Genomic DNA, 23594 nt, shown 5'->3' with positions numbered 1-23594 from the left:
CAACCTAGAGGCTTCGAGAGCAAGATCCACCCCGACTATGTATGCAAACTAAAGAAGGCACTTTATGGCTTAAAGCAAGCTCCACGAGCATGGTACGGGAAGATCGGTGAGTTTCTCGTACAGAGTGGTTTCAAAGTCGCTCCATCAGACTCTAACTTATTTGTGAAGGCGAAGGAAGGAAGACTAGCAATAGTCCTAGTCTATGTTGATGATTTGATTATCACGGGAGATTACTCCGAGGAAATACAAAGGACAAGAGAAAATCTCTCAGTCCTCTTTCAAATGAAGGAGCTTGGAGAGTTGAAATATTTCCTCGGACTTGAGGTGGAGTGCACAAAGGAAGGGCTATTTCTGGGACAACAGAAATATGCCAAGGATCTCCTACAAAGGTATGGAATGCTTGACTGCAAGCCTATATCTACTCCTATGGATCCCAATGTGAGGCTGCAGGAAGATGAAGGAAATGACTTGGAGGACACGACTATGTATCGACAGCTGGTCGGGAGTCTAATCTACCTTACGCTAACCCGGCCAGATATTTCCTATCCAGTTGGAGTAGTTAGTCGATACATGAGCAAACCAAAGAAGCCTCATCTTGATGCAGTCAAGCATATCCTCAGGTATGTTAAGGGCACCATCAACTTTGGTATTATGTATAAGAAGACAATAGACTACCAGGATATGAGATATTGCGATGCCGACTATGCTGGGGATAGTTGCACACGGCGATCAACTACGAGATACTTCTTTAGTCTTGGATCTGGAGCTATATCATGGTGCAGTAAGAGACAACCAACTGTGGCATTGTCTAGTACTGAAGCAGAGTATCGATCGGCGGCAATGGTAGCACAAGAAAGCACCTGGCTCAAGCAGTTAATGGAGGATCTTCACCAGCCGGCAGAATACCAAGTAAGGATTTTCTATGATAATCTATCTTCTATTCGATTGGCGGAAAATCCGGTATTCCATGCAAGGACCAAGCACATAGAAGTTCATTATCACTACATAAGAGAAAAGGTACTTGAAGGGAAAACTGAGATGGCGCATACTAAGACAGAATAACAGATTGCGGATATCCTCACCAAGGGCCTTCACAAAGCAAAGTTCGAGAAGTTTCGAGAGGCACTTGGCGTGGTCTGCAAGACATCTCTAGATAGAAGCTTGCCTTGAGGGGGAGTATTGAAAGGAATGCAAGGCAACCCTCTAGAACATTCTCCACTAAGCAAGAATGAGATATTTTCCATGGAGTACTCTAGAATTAGTAATAAGTAAAATTTTGAAAATGTTAGAATATTTTTGGAATTCTCTAGAAGGGGGACACTTGTACTAATACCATGGTTCCCCTTGACCTATAAATAGAGCCCTCCTCCTTGCCATGGCATCCATCCATGAGCAAGGTAGATGAGTTGTGGTAGGGCTAGAAGGGTGAGTGCTAGGCTAGCCACTTAAAGGTGTGTGTTCCTTTGTAACTTTGTTGCTCCAATAAAGTAAGTGTCTTTATAAGTGTTAGTCTCCCGGTTAAGCCTAAGTAATTAGTGTATAAGTTGTGATCCATCGAAGGTTGGCTCAGTCACCCGGGATCATAAAAGGGTCTGAGCTTCATCGAAGGTTGGCTCTGTCACCCGGAAGACAGCTTCATCTGCTGGTAGGCTTTGCCTCCCGGAAGCAAAAGGCGGCTCTGCCGTCAAAAGGACCCGGTACACTAAGTAACTAGAAGCTGACCGACTCTGGAGTGAGTTGGTGTGTCATAGGGGTAGATCCTCAACTTAGTGGGTATTAGGGCCACCTCAATATCCAACAATGCCTTTGCAGTTACTTGCACTATGGACTTTTAGCTGCTCGGGCAGAGATACTGAAAGAGAAAAACGGACCATTTAGCTAGCTACTGTATTCTCGGTGGTTTCAGAGGTACGTGGCACAAAAATTGCCCCTCCCTGCTTTCACATCATAATATATGTACATGGACTTGAAAAAAATATATTAGCGTTCCACTGTTTTGATTTATTACTTGCTGATGGGACTCTCTTACGACATCATGAAAGGTATATACACCTACAATGGCGAAGAGTATGATGCAACAGCTCCACCGGAAGGTGCGTCCTACGACAAGTGCAGAGATGTTGCAACTGCAGCCCTAAACCTGGGCGCCTACTGTGAGACAAAGAACTGCACCTTCAACGGCGTGTGGAACGGTGGCGGTGGCGCCGGCCAGGCCGACCTTTACGTCGCTTCTTACATCTACGACAGGGCCTCACAGGTCGGGATCATCAATGACGACGCGCCCAATGGGAAGAGTACTCCAGCCGCATTTGCAGATGCGGCGCTGAAGGTCTGCTCATTGAGCATGGAGGATGCCAAAGCTGCGTATCCCACGGCTTGGGACGTGGAGTACCTCTGCATGGATCTCGTCTACGAGTACACATTGCTTGTGGATGGCTTTGGTGAGTTGCAGCATCCATAAAACGTGCAATACGCTACGCTTTCCAACCTATGAAATGATACTTTTTGATGATTATGCAGCTTATCAAATATTATGAGCTAATAAAATATAAGTATGACTATGCAAATAATTCTGCTTTATTTATTTCCCATGTGGATCGGATGTACTTCTATACCTGTGCTGACATGGCAACTTTTTCGCACAGGTTTGGAGCCGACCAAAGAGTTCACACTCGTGACCAAGGTGAAACACGGAGAGTACTATGTTGACGCAGCGTGGCCCCTGGGCGATGCGATAGAGACCTTGTCATCCCAGCCGCAGCTGAACCAAATCGCATGATCGATAATGCTCTAATGAGGTGTCACTATAGATGTGATGACGACGTGGTTACGTACCACTAATGTTCAATAAGTATCAGCCAGCTATATGCTAATAACACATTTACAATAAAATCACTAGAGCTTATATATTCAAATCTCCCATTCGCTATTAACTAGTCTATCAATCTATGCTCTCGTACGCGATAATTAGAATTAATATAAAAATAGACTTATAGCTAATAATTATAATTATCTATCTCATGTCCTCTTTCATTTATTAAATATTTTAACACATACTATAAAGTATATATTTATCATTATCTAATTGTAGTATATTTTATTTTGCATCGCACCTCTAGGTGTATTTAATATATATACTTAACTAAACCATTTGTTCGTGAATTGGCATTATTATCTCTTCCATCATACATTAATACATGGTGTCACATATTGTGGGTCCATATCTCCTTCATTCTGCTTGAAGGAGAACCCACCAAACATATAGCATTTCCTCATGCTAGGATTATGCTTCACCAACCTGCTAGTGCTTATTATCAAGCAAGGACATCAGAATTTTTACTAGAAGTGGAAGAGTTCCACAAAGTTTGCGAAATGGTCACAAGGGTTTATGCATCTAAGAGCAGGCAAACCTTTTTGGGTTGAATCCGAAGACATGGAAATGGTTGTTTTTATGTCAGCAGACGAAGCCAAAGATTTTACCTATTTTTAAATTAATAATAATATATATAATATATTAGTAATGATATAAATAGTAATTTTGAAATTTATATTGGTGCACTTTAATACTTTGTTATAATTATATAATTAGATTTAGGTTTATGGGCTACTTTAACTTTTAATAATGATATAATTGGATGATTCATATGCAAAATTAGGGGGGGGGGGGCTATTTGCATCATTTTTATAATAGCATAGGTGAGCAATTTACACGATGATAATAATAATGGCAGAAGTAGGTAATTTACATACATATGTATGGTTACTTTAGTCTATTTTATAATGGTAGAAGTAGGTAGGTAATTTACATATATGTTTAGGGTTACTTTAGTCTATTTTCAAACTGGCAGATGTGGCTAATTTATTAGGATGGCCGGATGTTATTGATATTTGTGATAATTTTTAAAAAATTTCTTTTTTTAGAGTGTCCACCTAGAATCTTAGATGTCTTCATGAAGGTTTAAAAGGAGCATTCCATTAGTAATAGTAAGATTATCCGTGGACATTGCTATTCTGCCACGTTCTGTTCCGACTGTTCGGTCCATTGTATGCTATTTAGTATAAGGGTTAATATTGAGTGTACTTACAATACTAAAACACACGGTTGTAGTGATAGTTCATGTAGAATTTTTGGTCGGATCTTGCCACCGTTGCGATTTACACTAGTCCAGTGACCAATGTTGAACGTCAGAACAGGTAGCATTCTATTACCAACATAAATGCCTGCCAGCATAAATCTTTCCCTGCGGGCAGGCAGCTTCGGTTTTAAGCTGCCCACACTATTTGAGAACTCTTTTTTTAAAAAAAAAAACTCCTGCTATTATGGAAAGTATATTGTTCATACATGACTGCTAGGGACATCAGCTTAACCCAGGATAGGAACTACAGGACAGAAAAAAGAAGCAACTACCAATACAGAAACAATGTAGGAGACAGCACTACTGAGCCTGAAAAGATAAATGAAAATGAGAGAGAATGAGCTCCAGAAAGCCTAATTATTTTTTTTTGAAATATTATGATTTTGAAGAATGTGTTGATGTCTGAAAAAACATTATATATTGGAGCGTGGTGTGTGGCGCGGGTGCTGCTACAGCCCACTATGTGGGGGCAGCGTCAGGGGCGTAGCTAGGGGGGGGCAGGGTCCTGGCCCCCCTATGGTTCCTAATTTTGCATTATAAATTTGAAATTTAATTAAATTTTTATATAAATTAATATGGTTGGCCCCCGCTAATAATGAAAAAACACATTTCTGACTCTGCCCCTGGGCAGCGTGGGGTGCAGTCTGGGTGGCAGCCCTCATCCTCCTGCTCGGCTGGCCTGGTCGCCACTGCTGATAGCAACGCCGCTACAGCGGTGCCAATGCAACCGCCCCTTGCCGAGATTGACATTTGGAAGGTCCAGCTCCCCGCCAGCCTCCGGGTGCCGCTTGGCTACTCTGAGTTTGCCATGTAGCAGCTGGAGGATTAGCCACCACGCTTGGGTCGCGAGTGATGGCGAATGAGGAGATGGTTGTGGGGCAAGGAAGGCGACACGGATTTCCTACGCAGCTGCGCAGGTACGCACCCTTTATTTGCCGTCCATATTTGCTTTAAGATTCGTGCAGCTTAAGTGCTCACCCACCTAATGACCTTGGTTGTTGGTTGGTCGTAAGCATTAACAATGTAAGCCTGAACCCCACGAGCGATAGGTTAACTGGTTCCGGGGCCATTACAGGTCCGTTCGACAGAGGGGCCCATGAGTCAACAAATTGGTATTGGATACTAATAGCAGGGCTAGCGCCTACAAAGAAAACAGAGTCTAATAAGTACGAACCATAAACTATAAATCCGAGACTAAACTCTAAAACCATAAATTGTAAAATATAAATTGGAACCCTAAATCTCAGACCTTAAATCATAAACCGGTAAACCCTAAACACTAAACGCGAAACCTAAACTCTAAAACCCATGAATCATAAACTCTAAGCCCTAAACTGTAAAACATAAACCAGAATCTAAACCCCAGATCCTAAACCCTAAATACTAAACTCATAAACTCTAAATAATAAACTAGAACTCTAAACCTCATTCCCTCAAACGCTAAATCCATAAACCCTAAACCCTAATACCTTAAACCCTAAACCCTAAACTCTAAACCCGGGATCCTAAACTCTAAACACTAAACTCATAAACCCTAAATAATAAACTAGAACTCTAAACCTCGTTCCCTAAATTTCAAACCCTAAATCCATAAACCATAAACCCTAAACACTGAACACTAAACTCGAAACCATAAACCGCAAAACATAAAATGGAATCATAAATCTGAAACATTAAACCCGAACTCGAAACTCCGAACCCTAAACTCTAAATCTTAAACCCTAGATACTGAACAGTAAAACCCTAGATACTGAACAGTAAGAAGGACCTGAGTTACTAACTTCCGTTTTGCGAATGCTAGAACATTCCTTTCGAATCAAGCCATTTTAAATACAGCTCCTAATATGCATTTTGTATGGGTGAAACGGGAGATATAACGTGTTTGACTATACTTCCATGCTCCACCGGCAGGAAGTTAGTGTGAAAGGGACCCAGTTTTTCAATTGTACTTAAGGACCTATTAGTCCTACTCTTCGCTGGTATCTGACCCACCCTGACTCACTTCTGCCTGATAGTCATCATCACAACCGTCCATTCTTTTTTATCCTAACCATCCATGACCGTGCATACCTGCGCGGAGGACATCATTTGCGGCAAGGAAGGCCGACCTGGTGGTCCGCTGGAGGCTGGTAGTGTGTCAGGGCTGAGTACGTGTAGTGGGATGCTCTAGGAGAAAGCCTTTACCAACATTCTTGCTAGTGCCGATGGCATCAGCATCCTAGGGCGTCGTTCCTCCCGTTGGGGGCGTCATTTAGAGTCCAATCCCTACCGCACGAGTTCTCTGGTTGAAAACCTTACCATGCCTGGACGAGCGACGGCCGCGCCACTAGCATCATTCCGGCCCGCATCATCTCTTGATACCCAACTCAGCCTCCGGTTGCGGTTGGGTGGCGGCCAATGGTTGTCTCATCATTGTCGGGCTGACTACTTGCAGTGAACCACGGCGGCTGGTGTTGCTTAGATACTGTCAGTGCAACGTAAGGCTGCATCGAAGGACGACGCTTGCAGCACCGGCATCGCTGGACAACTAGGGTCTTGCAGCGGACTGAGGCGGGTGGCCCAGTTTTGCTGTGCTCTTCCAGTGCAATTCATCATCGGAAGACAGTGCAAGCGACTACCCTAGCTTCCTGACACTTGTGTTGGTGCTTTCAATGATTGTGCCATATTTCCACCTTATGCGCGGGTGTAGTGTTTTTCTATTCGTGGTTATGCCCATAAATTGCTCTTGCGCTTGGCTTGGTGTTGGTTTAGCCTTGTTTCCACCTTATGAGGTTTTAGCCCTATTTCCCAGAATTAACCGAGCAAGGGTTTTTTTTCTCATTTTCCCCCAAAGAATGAGGTATTTGATCAGTTTGCCACACTATTTGAATACAATTAAGGTGGGGATACTCCCCCGTGACCATTCAAAAAATAATTCAATCCATTGACATCACACAAAGGACCCAAAACATGGCCCCAAACATTTGAAACCGAGGCAATCGCGTGCCAATTTGCAAAGTGGAAGGCGACGGGATCGGACGGGCGTGAACTTCCGGGGGCACAAGCATCATACATGGGCGCGCATAAATGACCCTCGCTCTTGGCAGCTACTCGCTCGTCGTCGTCGCTTTTCGCACCGGCCAGACGGAAAGGGGAAAAGGGACCAACCAAGGTGTTTGATGCTGCCGCGTTCACGTGTTATATGGAAGGCAAGGCGCTGGGCCATTGGGAATCCTATAGTCCAGTTAATGTTTATATCGTCGCATGAGTCACGAGGGATGAGGGAGACAAAGGTGCCCCACTCCTTGCTTGTAACGCCCCGCCAAACCCTGCAGAGCACATTGTAGAACCATCATTATCTCCACGGTAATGACACAAAGCTCGAAAATATTGCTGTTACAACGTACCACGGAGTTTGGTGCTGCCGCGTTCGCGCGCATGCATGTCTTGGGAGGCAAGACGCTAGGCCGCCAGCCTCCTAATCCTCCTCTGGATCTATCCACACGTGAGGGATGTGTGAGACAAGGTGCCAGTCCGGCCCCACTCCTTCCTTGTAACGACTCGCCAAAGCAGGGCAGTCGTCAATAACCAAACTCTGGAGATCAGGTAAGTGTTGTATGGACTGGGGCAGGCGCTCTAGGGCAGAGCAACGATCGATGCCAAGCTGCCGAAGCGCATATAGTTGCCCGATGCCCTCTGGCAGCTCGACCAGCGCACGGCAACATATCAATTTGAGAGATTCAAGGGAGGTGAGGTGCTGAATTGCGTCAGGCAGCATCTTCAGATTGTCACACCAGATTTTCAAATATCGTAAGGAGCACAGTTCTCCCAGCCACTCAGATGATGATTGCAGGCTGCTGGACGATGAGGATTCATTGGAAGCAGACGAGAGAAGTTATTTGGGGATAACAGCTGCAAGTTGCTTTCACGCAAACACAGCCACTCCAGCCATGGTGGCAAGTATGGCTTCACAGTACTCAATTTCGGGCAGTCCCGTATGTCTAGGTTGGATAGGATTGGAAAGCAATATTCTGCACTTAATTCCTCCTCCTGAATTTCTGTACCGCTTGCCGTAGTCCACAGGTCCTCTAAACTAGCCATTTCCCATAGTTCGAGGGACTTCAGCGAAGGAAATCTCATAAGTCCTCGCATATGCTTCAAGTTGGGAGAACGAGATAGTGTCAGATAGGTTAAAGACGGGTACTGACAAGGACCAGTTTGCTTTAACGTAGTGCCTTCAGAGTAAGAAGAACCATTCTGCTCCATCAACCACCGTGGCAAACAAGGACCTTGGTAACGACAAATTACCAAGCTCTCAATTTGCGATGGTGGTTCAAGACCACTCAGCACACCCTGCTCTTGTTCCACATCTGAAGCTAACTCTTCTTCTCCTTCACTCAAAGACCAGTCCAAAACCAGATTCTTTATGCCATTCTTTTGTTTCAAGCAAGCCTTCTCAGTATCACAAGGATCCTTCACGTACTTAAGGTTTCTAATTTCCAATTCACCACTTATATCAAGATTTTCAAGCTCCGAGATTCTCGCATCATCTCTATCACACCCGACAACAAACAAGGCCAGCTGTGTTAAACGGGTCAGCTGTCCAATACCTGACGGCATGCAACGCAGTTTGGTGCAACCCTTTATGTTCAAAACTGCAAGTCTTTTCAAGTTACCTATACCTTTAGGCAGCTCCACTAGCTCAGAGCACTGTTCAAGGTTTATACACTCTAGAGTATCAATTGTAGTAATCCATGGAGGTAGCATGGTAACTTTGGTTTTAGAAAGATCAAGTGTACACAATAGTGGACATGACAATGTGCTTGGCAGCCCCTGAAACTCTATAGAATTAGCTAAGTTGATTGTCTGCAAGTTGCTGAACACCCCGGCGAATTCTGATGGAAATTGTTTCAGTTTCAGAAATGAACACGAAGATATATGAAGGCCCCTCAGGTTTTTAATTTTACATATGGTGCCTGGCATCTCTCTGAATTTTCCACAACGATACAGAATCAAGGATTGAAGGTGTCGGCAATCACCAATTGACTGAGGTAAACTGTCAAGATCATAAGCAAAATTCAACTCTAGAATTCGGAGCTTCTTAAGCTTGCCAATAGATTCTGGTAATGCAACAAGACCTTTGCACTTGATTAAATGAAGTGACTGCAAATTCAAACAACTTGAGATGGCTTCTAGAAATTTCGTGCAACCAAGATTATGGATTTCAAGATATCCGATATATTCAAACTTCAGTGTGAATTGAGGAAATGGAGTGTTTTCTGTGTAGTCCAGAACAACACTGCGGACACTGGAGCTCTTCATAACTGGTTTATCAAATATTGGATTACCTCTGGAGATAAAGAGAGCATGGGCCTTGTGAAATGAATTCTTATGAACCTTCTCTGGACATGAAGTTAATGATAAGTATCTGCACCTCTGATTGCGGTTTGCTATCATATTATTCGGTATACAAGTCACCACTTCGTCCTGCAGTATGTGTCGAGTGAGATCATGAATCAAATCATGCATCTTGCATACTAGTTGTTTAGTACTCTGATCCTCAGAAGGATCCTGAAGAAAGCCAACTTTTACAAGAGAATCAACGTAGCCACTTCCCATATCTTCTGGCTGCTTTCCATTCATTGAATTGATGAATCCATGGGCTACCCATTGGGAAATCAAGCGATCTTTGTAGATTTTTGTGCCCTTTGGGAATATAGAGCAAAGTGTGAAGCACTGCTTTAGTTCATCTGGCAGGTGAATGAAGCTCAATTTCAAAGAAGCGAACACTCTGTCTTCTATACTCTCATCCGTCCATAAATCACTCTGTCCTATGGCTTTCCATATACTTATTTCCTTGTTTTCATAGAGGATACCTCCAAGTGTTCTGATTGCTAGAGGCACCCCACTACATCTGTTCAGGATCACTTTTCCAACTTCTATATACTCAGAGCCTAAATCCTCCTCTACCCACCCAGAGCTCTTTAGGAACAAGCTCCAACTCTCAGCCTCTGATAACATCCCTAGCTTGAATATATGCCTTGATTTCACAATTTCTGCAACCTTCCTATCACGAGTAGTGAGCAAAATCTTGCTTCCAACTGCACCACTCTTTAGGTGCACCATGAGGTGTTCCCAGTCATGCTTGTTCTGATGCCATGCATCATCCAGGACAAGAAGAAACTTCTTACCACTTAACTTGTTTGAAATTTCACGGAGCATTTTCTGTTGAACATGAAGATCAGATTTTTCCTCAATGATAGCTTCAAATAGCTTGCCAATAAGCTTGTTTCCATCAAATTCTTGAGACACATAGACCCAGAATATCATATCTTTGAAGTTCTCCATTATCTTCTTGTCATGGCAGATTTGTTTGGCCAAAGTAGTTTTGCCAGACCCACCTAATCCAACAATAGATACTACCGTTCTGCCATCCTCCCCTTCATTAGGTTCTAAAATCTTACTTACAATTTCATCCTTCTCCTGATCTCTTCTTGGTATTTTGGAGTCTTCAACATTTGATAGCATGGAGGGCTCTCCAGCAGTCCTGGTGTAGCTGCTCCGAGCAGGATGATCCATTTGTAAATTGTTCCTTATAATGTTGGCATCCCTTGCATGCTTCACAATCTTCTCATATTTCACCTTGATTGCCTTGATCTTACTAGCCACCTTGCATCTGAACAGTAATGATTTTGGTTTTGCACAGAAGTAGTCTGCTATTGGTTGCTTGTCACCGTCGCTTTGTATATTGTCTTTCTCAGCTTCAAGGTGGACTCCATAGAGTAAATCTTCAATATCATAGGCAACATTTCTCAATTCGTTCACCCATGGAAGCTGTGTGCCACTCCCTAATGCTCTGTCACGAACTACAGCCAGCCAGCTACTTATCTCCTGATGTTTTCCCTGGAGCTCACAGAGGTCTTTCTTGACACCTGTTATGGAAGTAAACTCACTGGATATCAGTGAAACTAGCTTGCCACCAGCAGTCTTCAACACTCCAGCCGCTAAAGCAGCCTCCACTCCACTCATACTGCAGAGGTTCTCGTTTTGAGCCTCTGTAAGAAAGAAATTAGGAAAGGAGTAAATTAATACATTCAGTTTTACAAGCCTATAGTAATTCGTTGTCGTCAGTGCTAATGTAGCATCTACTGGCGAACTAAATAACTGATGGAAAAAGTTAATTGGCGTAGCAATTACCTTCTCTACAGAGGGGCAGCAACGTCACTTGTGGTTACTAACTTGTTCCCAGTGAAGTCCTTGAGCGTGTGCGGCGCTGGCACTCGTTTTTTCGTGAACGTGACTGAGCACTCACTGCAAGGAGACCGAGAACAAGATTCGAGTTGGTTACCGAAGAAACAAACCAGGGGCCAAGGTAAAAAGACGAGCTGGAACGGATCGTGTCAACTGTGTTTTAGATCAGAGCAATAGTGCATATGTATCTGGTTGATCAGCTGCTTTCGCCTACTCCATCTCCAAATGTTGGAACGCAGCAAGGGCTGAAATCCGCAAAAGCTTTTTTGGGGCTCAATATCCAGAAAACCTGCACATATAAGGTAGGAGCTGCAGATTAGCTAGATGACAGAGTGACCGTCGGTGCTCTCAGCTCCGAGATGCTTAACTGCTATACTAAAGGAGTGATGATTTGTTACTTTAGCAAGTTACATATATAAGGATCATGTATATGTGAAGATGCAGTGAAATGAATCTACCTGGAATGATGGAGAAGAACGAATGAAAGATTGCTTAGCATACCAACCTCTCAACAGAAAGAAGACCAGAGAAGCAGCAAGCAATTGCAGTGTGACACATGTGTTGATGGCTGAGAAGATTGATATCAAAACTCAGTTATAGCTGCTGAAGAAACCAGAAGAGAATGCAAGAGAGAGATGTAAAAAAAAAACTACACACTGTATTACTAGATCAGACCAAGTACCTTGATTAGTTCCAACTCAAAGCCAGTGCATTGATCTGATCCCCAAATGCTGGAGGCGGCGGCAGCGGCATTGGTTGAGGTTGAGAGATTTTGTGTAGGACCGAGAAATGCGACCAGAGGGGGGGTGAATGGGAGCCTATTAAAATTATAGCGATCGAAAGCTTTGGCTCAAGATCCAAAAGCACACCCCAACCCTAAAGTCCTAGGTGAAGTGCAGAGCAGCTACGAAGGAGCTACACTAACACAAAACAAGCCTAGGAACAAACGTGAACAAGCGCGGAAGCATACACACGAGAACGGCGCACGAAGCAACGCACGGTATATACACCAGTTGAACCGACGTGCACAGGGGCAATGCGTCGGTCTAACCGGTGTACAGAGCCTGCAGCAGTAAGAAGCAAACGCTGGTTGAACCGACGACGCAATTCAAAGGGCGTCGGTTGAACCGACGAACAGACGCCGGATGAACCGACAAAATCACACCCAGACGTCGGTGCAGTTGTCCAGAGGGGTAACAAAACGCACCAAAACCGTGCTGTGAGCACCAGTTAAACCGACGTGCAACAACTGTCAAAGCCGAGTGCAGAACACCGGTTCAACCGGTGCAAAGAAAATTCGATACGCCGGTTAAACAAGCCAAAGAGGCACACACAGAAGTAACACCGGATGAACCGATGCACTTGAGAGAGAAAGCACCGGTGCAATCCAAAAACACGCAGAAAACCCCAATGAACGAGAAACCTACTCACCGGTTGAACCGACGACCTCGAACTCGAGCGTTGGTTTAACCGGTGTTAGGTAGAATTTCAGCCCGAGCGCAGAAACTCTGTTTTCCTCTTGGCTCGATCCAAAACACAAGGTTCAAGGGATCAAATCAAGTCCAAACCTTACCAAATTCTGTAGGCATGACCACAAAGGGCTTGTGAACACGTCCACATAAGGAATTGACGAATCACTCCATGGTTTGGGAGGAATCGAAGGTTTAGTGAGCAAGAACGGGGTTGTCTCAAAAACGTGAAAAACTCAAGAACTACGATCCTAACGAGCTCGTGATTTCCAGAGGATTTGCACTAGGCAAGAAGGGTTAGAATCACGTCAAAGAGCTCAAGGAACTACACCAATCTCACACTTCATGATCAAACAAACGAAATAAAAAAAAACGTCACAACCAAAGCATGAGGCGTATGAGATTGAAAACTTACTCAAATTCCCAGAGGGCACAAGAAGGGAAGGGCCTCCTTTCCCACGTGAATTCAGTACATGAGTTTCACAAATCCATGGCTAAAAACCTACCTAGAAGAGAGGAGGGAGGAAGAACATGGAGGGAGAAGAGAGGGAGGGCGCCTCGCTTCTTTTCTTCTGTTATCAGCGCCAAATGCCAGGGCCACCACTCCAGGGAGGAGGGCACCTCCTTTTTGCCAGCCGCGCAGCGCACCCACTCCCTCTCCGCCTTTGCTTCTCCTCCAAGCCTTTCTCTAAAGACTAAATTACCCCTAAGTGCTAGAATTAAACTAGAAAGCCCTTAGGGGCAAAACCGGAAAAGATACATTGAAGACCATCTGATGGCTGCGACGACTTGGAGTAGATTGCTTCGACCCGACGCAAACCCTCTGATGTCGCCACACGTCCTTCTGGAATCTTCACAGGGGCAATTTTGGGAAAACTGCCGAAACCGAGTTCGGGTGCGGTTTTGGAGGAACCGCGAAACCTTCCCGCGCTATGTTTCCGGCACACCCGCCAAGCCCGATGTCGCCACGTGTCCGACCTCCTGCCGGACCCTATCCGACTTGGCCGGCGTCGACGCATCCCAGCAGTTGGTTTTTCCCGAGCTACCAACAAACTCCACGCCGTCTCGCCTTGGCACCAGGAATGGATCGCAACGCGGCCCAGCAGTGGCCCAAGCATCTGGGCCGCCCTTCTCCACCGCGCGGTCATCCGGTCGGGCCTCCAATGCCACCGCAAGGTCTCCCGCCTCCGCATGGTCGTCGAGCTCCCTGCCACCACAACGCCGCCGCATGGTGCATCGGCACGTGCCTCGCTCTTGTCCAAACCATTTCGCTGCCACCGCGCCATCCGTGTACCTGCACACCACAGACCAAGAACTGGCGCAATCTCCACAGAGTCGTGACTACACACAGTTAGTCCACTCCACGTGTTGGCAATCACTCATCACACCAAGGAGCAGGCCTCCGCTGCCTCTCAATCTCCCCCTTGATGAGTGCATTGTCAACACCACACCCCACACGGGCACGGGTGAAAGAAAAGGATAACCAAAAAGAAATAGAAAACAAAGAGAGCTAACTCAAGTGATTAAAGGCGAATGAAAGCCAGAAAAGATCACTTGGAGATAGCAAAGCCAAAAGAGTCAGCCCCTAAGACAAGGGCAACGGCTCGACGCACTGACTCCAAAACATACTTGACCCCTCAAGAAGGAGGCAAGGCTTAACACAGCCAAGCATAAAAGCTTAACACAGCCAAGCATGTACAAAAACTGGTCCCTCCAGAAAGAGGCAAGGCTCAACGCAACCAGCAAAGAGCATGAGAAAGCTCAAAACTCCCCCTGAAATGCAGCTCCCCCTCACTATGCAACTCTCCCCCGATGTGTGCACACTCAAAGTCTGAATCTCTCCCTGAGACCAAACAAACAATCTCTCCCCTTAGGACAAGGATCAAGAAATTCTCCCCCTAACCCCTAAGGTGAGACACCAACCAACAACCTAAGGTGAGACACCAAACAACAATCTCTCCCCCTTGTTGACAAGGCACACGTCAAGGAAACTCCCCCTGCCTAGATGCTCCCCCTGGAAAAATGCCATGAAGTGCAGTGCATGTGTGCCTAAAAGCTTCCAGGTACAGAACAGAAGCATTTGCAAGGGTCGAAACAGCACAACATATGAGGGTGCATATACAAAGACAATGCATGGAGAAGCTCATAAGAATATATCTATACAGATCATGAGCAAGCATTTGTCATTTGTAAAAGAAAAGCATCACCATAAAGGACCTAGCATACTAGAAGGTAAACAAGCATGCTAGTGCTATTAAGAACATACCGGTGAGCTATCCAAAGCATGTCATAGCAACCGCCACTCAACCAACATTGATGCCTATTGAAAAATTCTCAAACACAAAGAATTGGTGCTAGGGGTTGAAAACTTGCAAGTGCTTAACTTAGCGAATGTGCCAAGCCTAGGTCAAGGACCATCAGAAGCTTAAGACACCACTCTCAGTCATCCACAGCCTTGTCCAAGTTCTCCAGAGGAGCAGTCTCGGATCAAGAACAGTGGTGCAAGCAATCCCACCTGGATCTTTTCACTCAGAGCAAAGCAAGAGTTGGATTTTTGAAATTAGAGTCCAATTAATACATTCCAACATGAAGCAAAAGAGGGCATCTTGTTGCATGTGATAGCAAAGGACCTAGCCACTAAACATGAAACAAGATAGCAAAAGCATACGAGCCTACACAAGCTAGTAGCAGATCCAAAAGGTGACCATGTTTTATGATTTTCAAAGAATAAAATAGCTAAGCTCAGAGCCAATATACAACATATTCAAAGGAGCTAGCTACTCATGGTCAAAGCATATATACAACTCATAGCATAGCACAAGGCACAAGCAAATGCAGATATCATACATGAGAAGCTTAGTGCAAGTGTAATGCATATGAGCAAATGTTATGCAAAATGGTATGTACACAAAAATGCAAGAAAAACAAAAAGAAAGGAAAAACCAATCCTAAACTACAGAAACAACTACCCAACTCAAAATGGGTAGCACACACCAAGCTCTCCCCGCAAGCGAGCATAGGTGGCTTGTTCTAGGGGCTTGGTCAGGATGTCGGCTACTTGATTATCAGTGGATACATGGGTCAGCTCGACATCACCCTTCTCATAATGATCTCTCAGGAAGTGGAACCTCACGTCTATATGCTTGGAGCGAGAGTGTAGGAAGGGGTTCTTGGCTAAGCTTATGGCTGAGGTGCTGTCAATGAAAATGGGAACTCTGCCATAGGTTAGGCCATAATCGCTGAGAGTGTGTCTCATCCAAAGGATCTGGGAGCAGCAACTAGCAGCAGCTATGTATTCGGCTTCTGTGGTGGAAAGGGCTACACTAGTTTGCTTGCGGGCAGACCAAGACACAAGAGAAGTTCCAAGAAACTGGCAAGTGCCTGAAGTCGACTTGCGATCAATCCGACACCCACCATGATCAGCATCAGAAAAGCCAACCAACGCAAGAGAAGAGGAAGCAGAGTACCATAAGCCAAACTCAGGAGTGTATCGAAGGTACCTAAAAATCCTCTTCACAGCGTTCCTGTGAGAAGTGCGCGGAGAAGCCTGGAACCTCGCGCAGAGATAGACCGCGAACTGGATGTCGGGTCTGGTGGCCGTCAGGTACAGGAGCGAGCCGATCATGCTCCTGTACTCCTTCTGGTCCACAGCAACACCTTCAATGTCCTCATCCAGCGCCGTAGAAGTGCTCATGGGAGTCGGCATGGGACTGAGGTCCCCGAAGTCGAACCTCTTGAGCATGTCCCTGGTGTACTTGGCCTGGTGGACGAAGGTGCCATCTCGGGTTTGCTTGAAGTGCAACCCAAGGAAGAACTGAAGCTCACCCATCATAGACATCTCAAACTCCCTGCTCATGTCATCAGAAAAGCTAGAAACAAGAGAGTGAGGGGAGCCACCAAAGATAATATCATCCACGTAAATCTGAACCAATAGAAAATCAGTACCACGCCTGAGGAGAAACAGTGTCTTATCTACCGATCCCATGACAAACCTCTGTTTAAGCAAAAAGGCTCTCAACCTCGCATACCAGGCTCTAGGGGCTTGCTTCAGACCATACAAAGCCTTCTGAAGCTTGAAGACTCGGTCTGGAAACTTGGGACTCTCAAAGCCAGGAGGCTGCTTCACATAGACCTCCTCCTCTATAAACCCGTTCAAAAAAGCACTCTTAACATCCATCTGATACAGCTTGAACCCCTTCGAAGCTGCAAAGGTTAAAAAGATCCTGATGGCCTCTAAACGAGCTACAGGTGCAAAGGTCTCCTCGTAATCTATCCCCTCCTGCTGACTGTAACCCTGAGCTACTAACCTAGCCTTGTTCCTCACAACCATCCCATCCTCACCCTATTTGTTCTTGAAAACCCATTTGGTACCTATAGGGTGGCAATTTGGTGGAGGCACTACAAGGACCCAGACTTGGTTTCGCTCAAAGTTTTCTAGCTCCTCATGCATGGCATTGACCCAGTTAGAATCAGATAAAGCATGTCCAATATCTTTGGGCTCAAAGGAGGCAACAAACGCTGAATGAGCAAAGCCAGCGATACTTGTTACCTTGGACCTCGTGGTTCGCTCGTTGAGGTCACCTAACATTTGTTGAGGTGGATGACGACGCTGAATGTGTCGTGGTGCTTCTCTTGATGAAGTCGCCTCGCCACCGCCCTCAACATGGGTCCCGGAGGAAGAACCTTGAGCTGGACGTGGATCGGCCGTAGTCGAAGCTGTGGGGAGCGGGCCGCCATCGTCGTCAGAACTTGAATCTCCAGGAAGTGGGCCTGCAGCCGGCGCAGGGACACCACCATCACCCTCAAAGACCTCAGGCTCATCCTCATCCTCGAAGATGTCCTGGCCAAACTCATCATCACCTGCACATTCCAAAGAAGCAGACAAAGAAGGAGTAGACTCGTCGAAGGTTACATTACAAGTTTCGACGATCCGGTTAGTCTCAAGAATAAGAACACGATAGCCTCTAGATTGAAGAGCATAGCCAAGAAGAATGCCATCAGAGCTCCTAGACTCGAACTTATCAAGATTTCCCTCCTTCAGAACAAAGCATCTGCAACCGAAAGCACACAGGTGGGACACTCTGGGCTGTCGACCAAACCGCAACTCATAAGAAGTCTTTTTCATGAAAGAGCGAAGAAAGATGCGGTTGGCAACATAGCATGCAGTGTTGATCGCCTCGGCCCAAAAACGCCTAGGAGTCCTATGCTCATCGAGCATCGTCCTGGCCATCTCCACTAGGGTCCGGTTCTTACGTTCAACCACGCCATTCTGTGGAGGAACATAAGGAGAGAGTACTGGTGATCGACACCAAAGCTACGACAGAAGTCATCAAAACGAGCATTCTTAAATTCAGTACCATTATCACTGCGAATAGCCCTCATGGCCTGTGGAAGCTCGTTCTGTAACCTCAAAGCAAGGTCTCAAAAGTACTGAAAAGCCTCATCCTTAGTCTCCAAGAAGAAAACCCAAGAGTACCGAGAAAAATCGTCAACGATCACAAGAATGTACCACTTCCCACCGACAGAGCGCACACGAGCAGGACCAACGGTGTCCATGTGAAGAAGCTCGCCAGGGTGCGATGTCATCACCTGATTCACAGGTGGGTGTGGAAGGGAAACCATCTTCCCGTGACGACATGGGTGACAGACAAGGTCCTTATCCAACTTGAGCTTGGGCAATCCTCGAATCAAATCAAGTGAGCTGAGTCTAACTAGTAGATCAAAGCTCAAATGACCAAGTCTCCTGTTTCACTTCCAGAGTTCAGAGGACTGACCAGTCACCAGACAGTGAGAGGTGCTAGAAGAAGATCCAGAAAAGTCAATGCGAAAAACACGACCAAAAGGAACAATGCCGCAAACAAATTCTCCTCTGGAATTAAGAACACGCGAGCAGCCTCTCTTGAAACTCACTTCAAACCCATCATCAAGAAGTTGCGAAACAGAGAGCAGATTAAAACCCAGCTTATCAACAAGAGCAACTTCTCTCAAGGTGAAATCGTCTGAAATCCGAATAGCGCCAACTCCACGTACCTTTCCTCTGCTGTTATCCCCGAAGGTGATGTACTCTTTGTCCTTCATCGGGGTGAGGCTGGAGAACCATCTATGACTTCCGGTCATGTGGCGCGAACAACTGGAGTCCATGAGCCATATGTCCTCCAGGCCTCGAGTGTCCTCAGAGCTTGGCTCTGGCTGAGGTGCAGGCTCTGCAGTGGTGGAAGGAGTTCCATCGGCGTCAGAGTCGATGGCCATGGTGCAGAAACCGGCCGCCTTCCCAGCATGGAGGCAAAGGCCAGTGAAGCCCTCCGTGGCCTTCTTCTTGGAGCTCTGTTTCTTCTCGCCACGGTGGTGTGAGTCGGAGTCGCTGGAGCTGGATGAAGATGAAGACGTCGAGCTCTGACTGGTGGAGGAGTGATCCTCACTCTGGGCGACGAACGCCTGCTTGCTCTTGTACTTGCCGACGTTCTTCTTCTTCCGCTCGTGGTGCCGCTTGGAGCGTCTGCCCTTCTTCTTGTGGGAGTCCCCACTCTTGTGCTTGTGGCGGTGCTCGCGGTACTCCTCGTGCCTGGAGCGGTCATCATCATCCCTGGAACTCTTCTTCCTGGGGCACTCGGCGGCGAAGTGGCCGGTCTTGCCACAGTTGAAGCAGGTCTTCGCTCGTGCCTGTCTGTTGTTGAAGGCACGCTGGAACTTGTGGATGATCAATGCAAGCTCCTCGTTCCCAAGCACCTCCAACTGCTCATCTGTCACAGACACAAGTGAAGACAAGCAAAAACCTCCAAGAGAGGGGTCAGAGTTAGCTCCAGAGTTGCCTACCAAGGCCATAGACTTGGAGGCGGAGGCATCACCAAGATTGCCTTCCATCTTAGCTCGAGAGAGCTTCTGCACCTCCGAAGCCTTGAGCTTACTGAACAGCTCATCCACGGTGAGGGTCTCATAGCTAGCAGACTCTATGATAGTCTGGACCTTCACCTCCCAGACCTTGCGATCAAGAGCATAGAGAAGCTTCATAGCCTTCTCATGATCGGAGTAGGCCTGGGTGCCCTGTGGCTGGTTCGTACGCACCTTGTTCACAATCGACTGAAAACGACTGAACATGGTGTCGATGCTCTCACCCGGCAACTGAGAAAAGTTCTCGTACTCCCGCCGGTGAGTCTCATACAGCCTCGACTTGACATGGTTGGTTCCTTCATGGAAATTGGCCAACCGTGTCCAGATCTCCCGGGCTGTGAGAAGGTCGCTGACACGATCGAACTCAGGATGAGAGAGACAGGCTATGAGAGCGTTGTACGCCTTGCTAATGACCTCATGTCTCCTAACCTGAAGCTCGGTCGTGCAGACCACAAGGTTCACATAATCAGGGTCCACGCAAATCTCCCAGACCTCGGAACCTAGACTCAAAAGATAGGCACGCATGCGCACCTTCCAATAGTCGTAATCGGATCCATCGAAGATCGGGGGTTTGCCTGGTGAACCCATGGTCGCACAATGGTTTTGAACCGGAGAAGGCTATAGAGAAACCGTCCCGGCTTTGATACCAATTGTAGGACCGAGAAATGCGACCAGAGGGGGGGGGTGAATGGGAGCCTATTAAAATTATAGCGATCGAAAGCTTTAGCTCAAGATCCAAAAGCACACCCCAACCCTAAAGTCCTAGGTGAAGTGCAGAGCAGCTACGATGGAGCTACACTAACACAAAACAAGCCTAGGAACAAACGTGAACAAGCGCGGAAGCATACACACGAGAACGGCGCACGAAGCAACGCACAGTATATACACCAGTTGAACCGACGTGCACAGGGGCAATGCGTCGGTCTAACCGGTGTACAGAGCCTGCAGCAGTAAGAAGCAAACGCTGGTTGAACCGACGACGCAATTCAAAGGGCGTCGGTTGAACCGACGAACAGACGCCGGATGAACCGACAAAATCACACCCAGACGTCGGTGCAGTTGTCCAGAGGGGTAACAAAACGCACCAAAACCGTGCTGTGAGCACCAGTTAAACCGACGTGCAACAACTGTCAAAGCCGAGTGCAGAACACCGGTTCAACCGGTGCAAAGAAAATTCGATACGCCGGTTAAACAAGCCAAAGAGGCACACACAAAAGTAACACCGGATGAACCGATGCACTTGAGAGAGAAAAGCACCGGTGCAATCCAACAACACGCAGAAAACCCCAATGAGCGAGAAACCTACTCACCGGTTGAACCGACGACCTCGAACTCGAGCGTCGATTTAACCGGTGTTAGGTAGAATTTCAGCCCGAGCGCAGAAACTCTGTTTTCCTCTTGGCTCGATCCAAAACACAAGGTTCAAGGGATCAAATCAAGTCCAAACCTTACCAAATTCTGTAGGCATGATCACAAAGGGCTTGTGAACACGTCCACATAAGGAATTGATGAATCACTCCATGGTTTGGGAGGAATCGAAGGTTTAGTGAGCAAGAACGGGGTTGTCTCAAAAACGTGAAAAACTCAAGAACTACGATCCTAACGAGCTCGTGATTTCCAGAGGATTTGCACTAGGCAAGAAGGGTTAGAATCACGTCAAAGAGCTCAAGGAACTACACCAATCTCACACTTCATGATCAAACAAACGAAATAAAAAAAACGTCACAACCAAAGCATGAGGCGTATGAGATTGAAAACTTACTCAAATTCCCAGAGGGCACAAGAAGGGAAGGGCCTCCTTTCCCACGTGAATTCAGTACATGAGTTTCACAAATCCATGGCTAAAAACCTACCTAGAAGAGAGGAGGGAGGAAGAACATGGAGGGAGAAGAGAGGGAGGGCGCCTCGCTTCTTTTCTTCTGTTATCAGCGCCAAATGCCAGGGCCACCACTCCAGGGAGGAGGGCGCCTCCTTTTTGCCAGCCGCGCAGCGCACCCACTCCCTCTCCGCCTTTGCTTCTCCTCCAAGCCTTTCTCTAAAGACTAAATTACCCCTAAGTGCTAGAATTAAACTAGAAAGCCCTTAGGGGCAAAACCGGAAAAGATACATTGAAGACCATCCGATGGCTGCGACGACTTGGAGTAGATTGCTTCGACCCGACGCAAACCCTCTGATGTCGCCACGCGTCCTTCTGGAATCTTCACGGGGGCAATTTTGGGAAAACTGCCGAAACCGAGTTCGGGGGCGGTTTTGGAGGAACCGCGAACCCTTCCCGCGCGATGTTTCCGGCACACCCACCAAGCCCGATGTCACCACGTGTCCGAACTCCCGCCGGACCCTCTCCGACTTGGCCGACGTCGACGCATCCCAGCCGTTGGTTTTTCCCGAGCTACCAACAAACTCCACGCCGTCTCGCCTTGGTGCCAGGAATGGATCGCAACGCGGCCCAGCAGTGGCCCAAGCATCTGGGCCGCCCTTCTCCACCGCACGGTCATCCGGTCGGGCCTCCAATGCCACCGCAAGGTCTCTCGCCTCTGCATGGTCGTCGAGCTCCCTGCCACCGCAACGCCACTGCATGGTGCATCGGCACATGCCTCGCTCTTGTCCAAACCATCTCGCTGCCACCGCGCCATCCGTGTACCTGCACACCACAGACCAAGAACTGGCGCAATCTCCACAGAGTCGCGACTACACACAGTTAGTCCACTCCACGTGTTGGCAATCACTCATCACACCAAGGAGCAGGCCTCCGCTGCCTCTCATTTTGAGTTCCGAATGCAGATCTTGGGGGCCTGAGGTGGATGTATAGCGTTCCTAGCTAGATGGCCGGGAGAGCATTATTGCTTCTGGTCGTGCCCGGGTCGTCAACTCTGAAGGCAAGGACAGAGCACGTTGCTTGTCTCCCCTTTTTTCTGTCAGAGAACGGTCCACAAAGGAAAAGGAAGCCATGGCGAGACTTCGTTGCAAAACAGGAATTTACAATGCTGCCACACAAGTAAGTAAAGACCTCAGATGTGAGACGTTGTGCAAGAATTTCACTGAAATTTCTCAAGGACGTCAAATTCCAGTAGGATAGGCTGAAACCTCATTTATTCTGTGTTTGATTGAATAGTGCAGCGCATTATCCCCATTTCTCCCGGGCTCTTCTTCCTTTAAAACTCATTCGTTTTAATAATGAAGAAAGGATAATGGAATCAGAGTGTATGTCGATATGTAGTAATGGAAGAATGATGAGCAACTCATCTGCACTTCAGGGAAAAAACAAAAAAATAATAAAGCCTTTGGATTTAAAAAAAATGGTACGAAATTCTCAGATCCAATGCACAACAGAATCAAGAGAGTATAAGGCCAGAATTACCCCATGACTACGTAGTTGACTACACATTGACTGCATTGTAATTTGCACACGTAGTTGACTACGCATTGACTGGATGGGAACACTATGGTCGAGCGAGGGTCCACTCCATGTGGTGGTGGTACCAAGAGTTGATGCCCCTGCAGCCTTTGTCATGGACGGAGTGGGTGAGTGCTGTCCTCTATTGTCGCTAAAACTCCAAGCAATCATTTCATTTCTTTTTTGTTTGGGTGCGTCACGAGGGCTCTAGTAGAAGGACAATGACGTTGGCTCGTTGCATTTGGACCTCTAGCTAGTTCGAAGGAACATCGTACTAATGACACAAGATGGGAGCCGACGTGGCGGGCCTACTGCATGTAAGGGCCTGTTTTGATGAAACGCAAAAAATTTTTGCGATGGAATCTTGCTAATTTGAAGTACTAAATGAAGTCTATTTACAAAACTTTTTGTATAGTTGGATTGTAAATCGCGAGACGAATCTAATGATGCTAATCAATTCATAATTAGCGGATGGTT

General features: G+C 46.6%; 2 protein-coding genes across 6 annotated transcripts in view; one reads left to right on the top strand and one right to left on the bottom strand.

The window, feature by feature from the left end:
- The first annotated feature begins 1996 nt into the window (after positions 1-1996).
- LOC120686603 (probable apyrase 3) lies at positions 1997-2489 on the top strand. Its single transcript, XM_039968811.1, has one exon. The coding sequence runs from the start codon at positions 2015-2017 to the stop codon at positions 2459-2461; it is 447 nt and encodes a 148-aa protein (XP_039824745.1). The 5' UTR covers positions 1997-2014; the 3' UTR covers positions 2462-2489.
- Positions 2490-7321: 4832 nt separating this feature from the next.
- LOC120686702 (disease resistance protein RGA2-like) overlaps positions 7322-23594 on the bottom strand; it is a 49426-nt gene continuing 33153 nt past the window's right edge. Inside the window, exons 1-5 of one of the 5 annotated variants that reach the window (XR_005680325.1) lie at positions 12049-12143; positions 11872-11934; positions 11313-11655; positions 7523-11170; positions 7322-7444 (exon numbers count right to left, since the gene is read on the bottom strand). Coding sequence is in view for 1 of the 5 variants with exons in the window: in XM_039968913.1 (XP_039824847.1) it covers positions 7594-7903; positions 8281-11144 (3174 nt within the window). In the remaining 4 variants the exon portion in view is untranslated. Of the gene's footprint in view, positions 11171-11312; positions 11656-11871; positions 11935-12048; positions 12144-23594 lie in introns of those variants that run through there. The other 4 variants (XR_005680327.1, XR_005680326.1, XM_039968913.1 and 1 more) reach the window with 4 other exon arrangements.

The sequence above is a fragment of the Panicum virgatum genome, chromosome 8N (assembly GCF_016808335.1).
Source record: "Panicum virgatum strain AP13 chromosome 8N, P.virgatum_v5, whole genome shotgun sequence".
Lineage (NCBI taxonomy): Eukaryota > Viridiplantae > Streptophyta > Magnoliopsida > Poales > Poaceae > Panicum > Panicum virgatum.
Note: the sequence above shows the minus strand (reverse complement) of the source record. Positions and strands in the feature narration are given on the sequence as shown.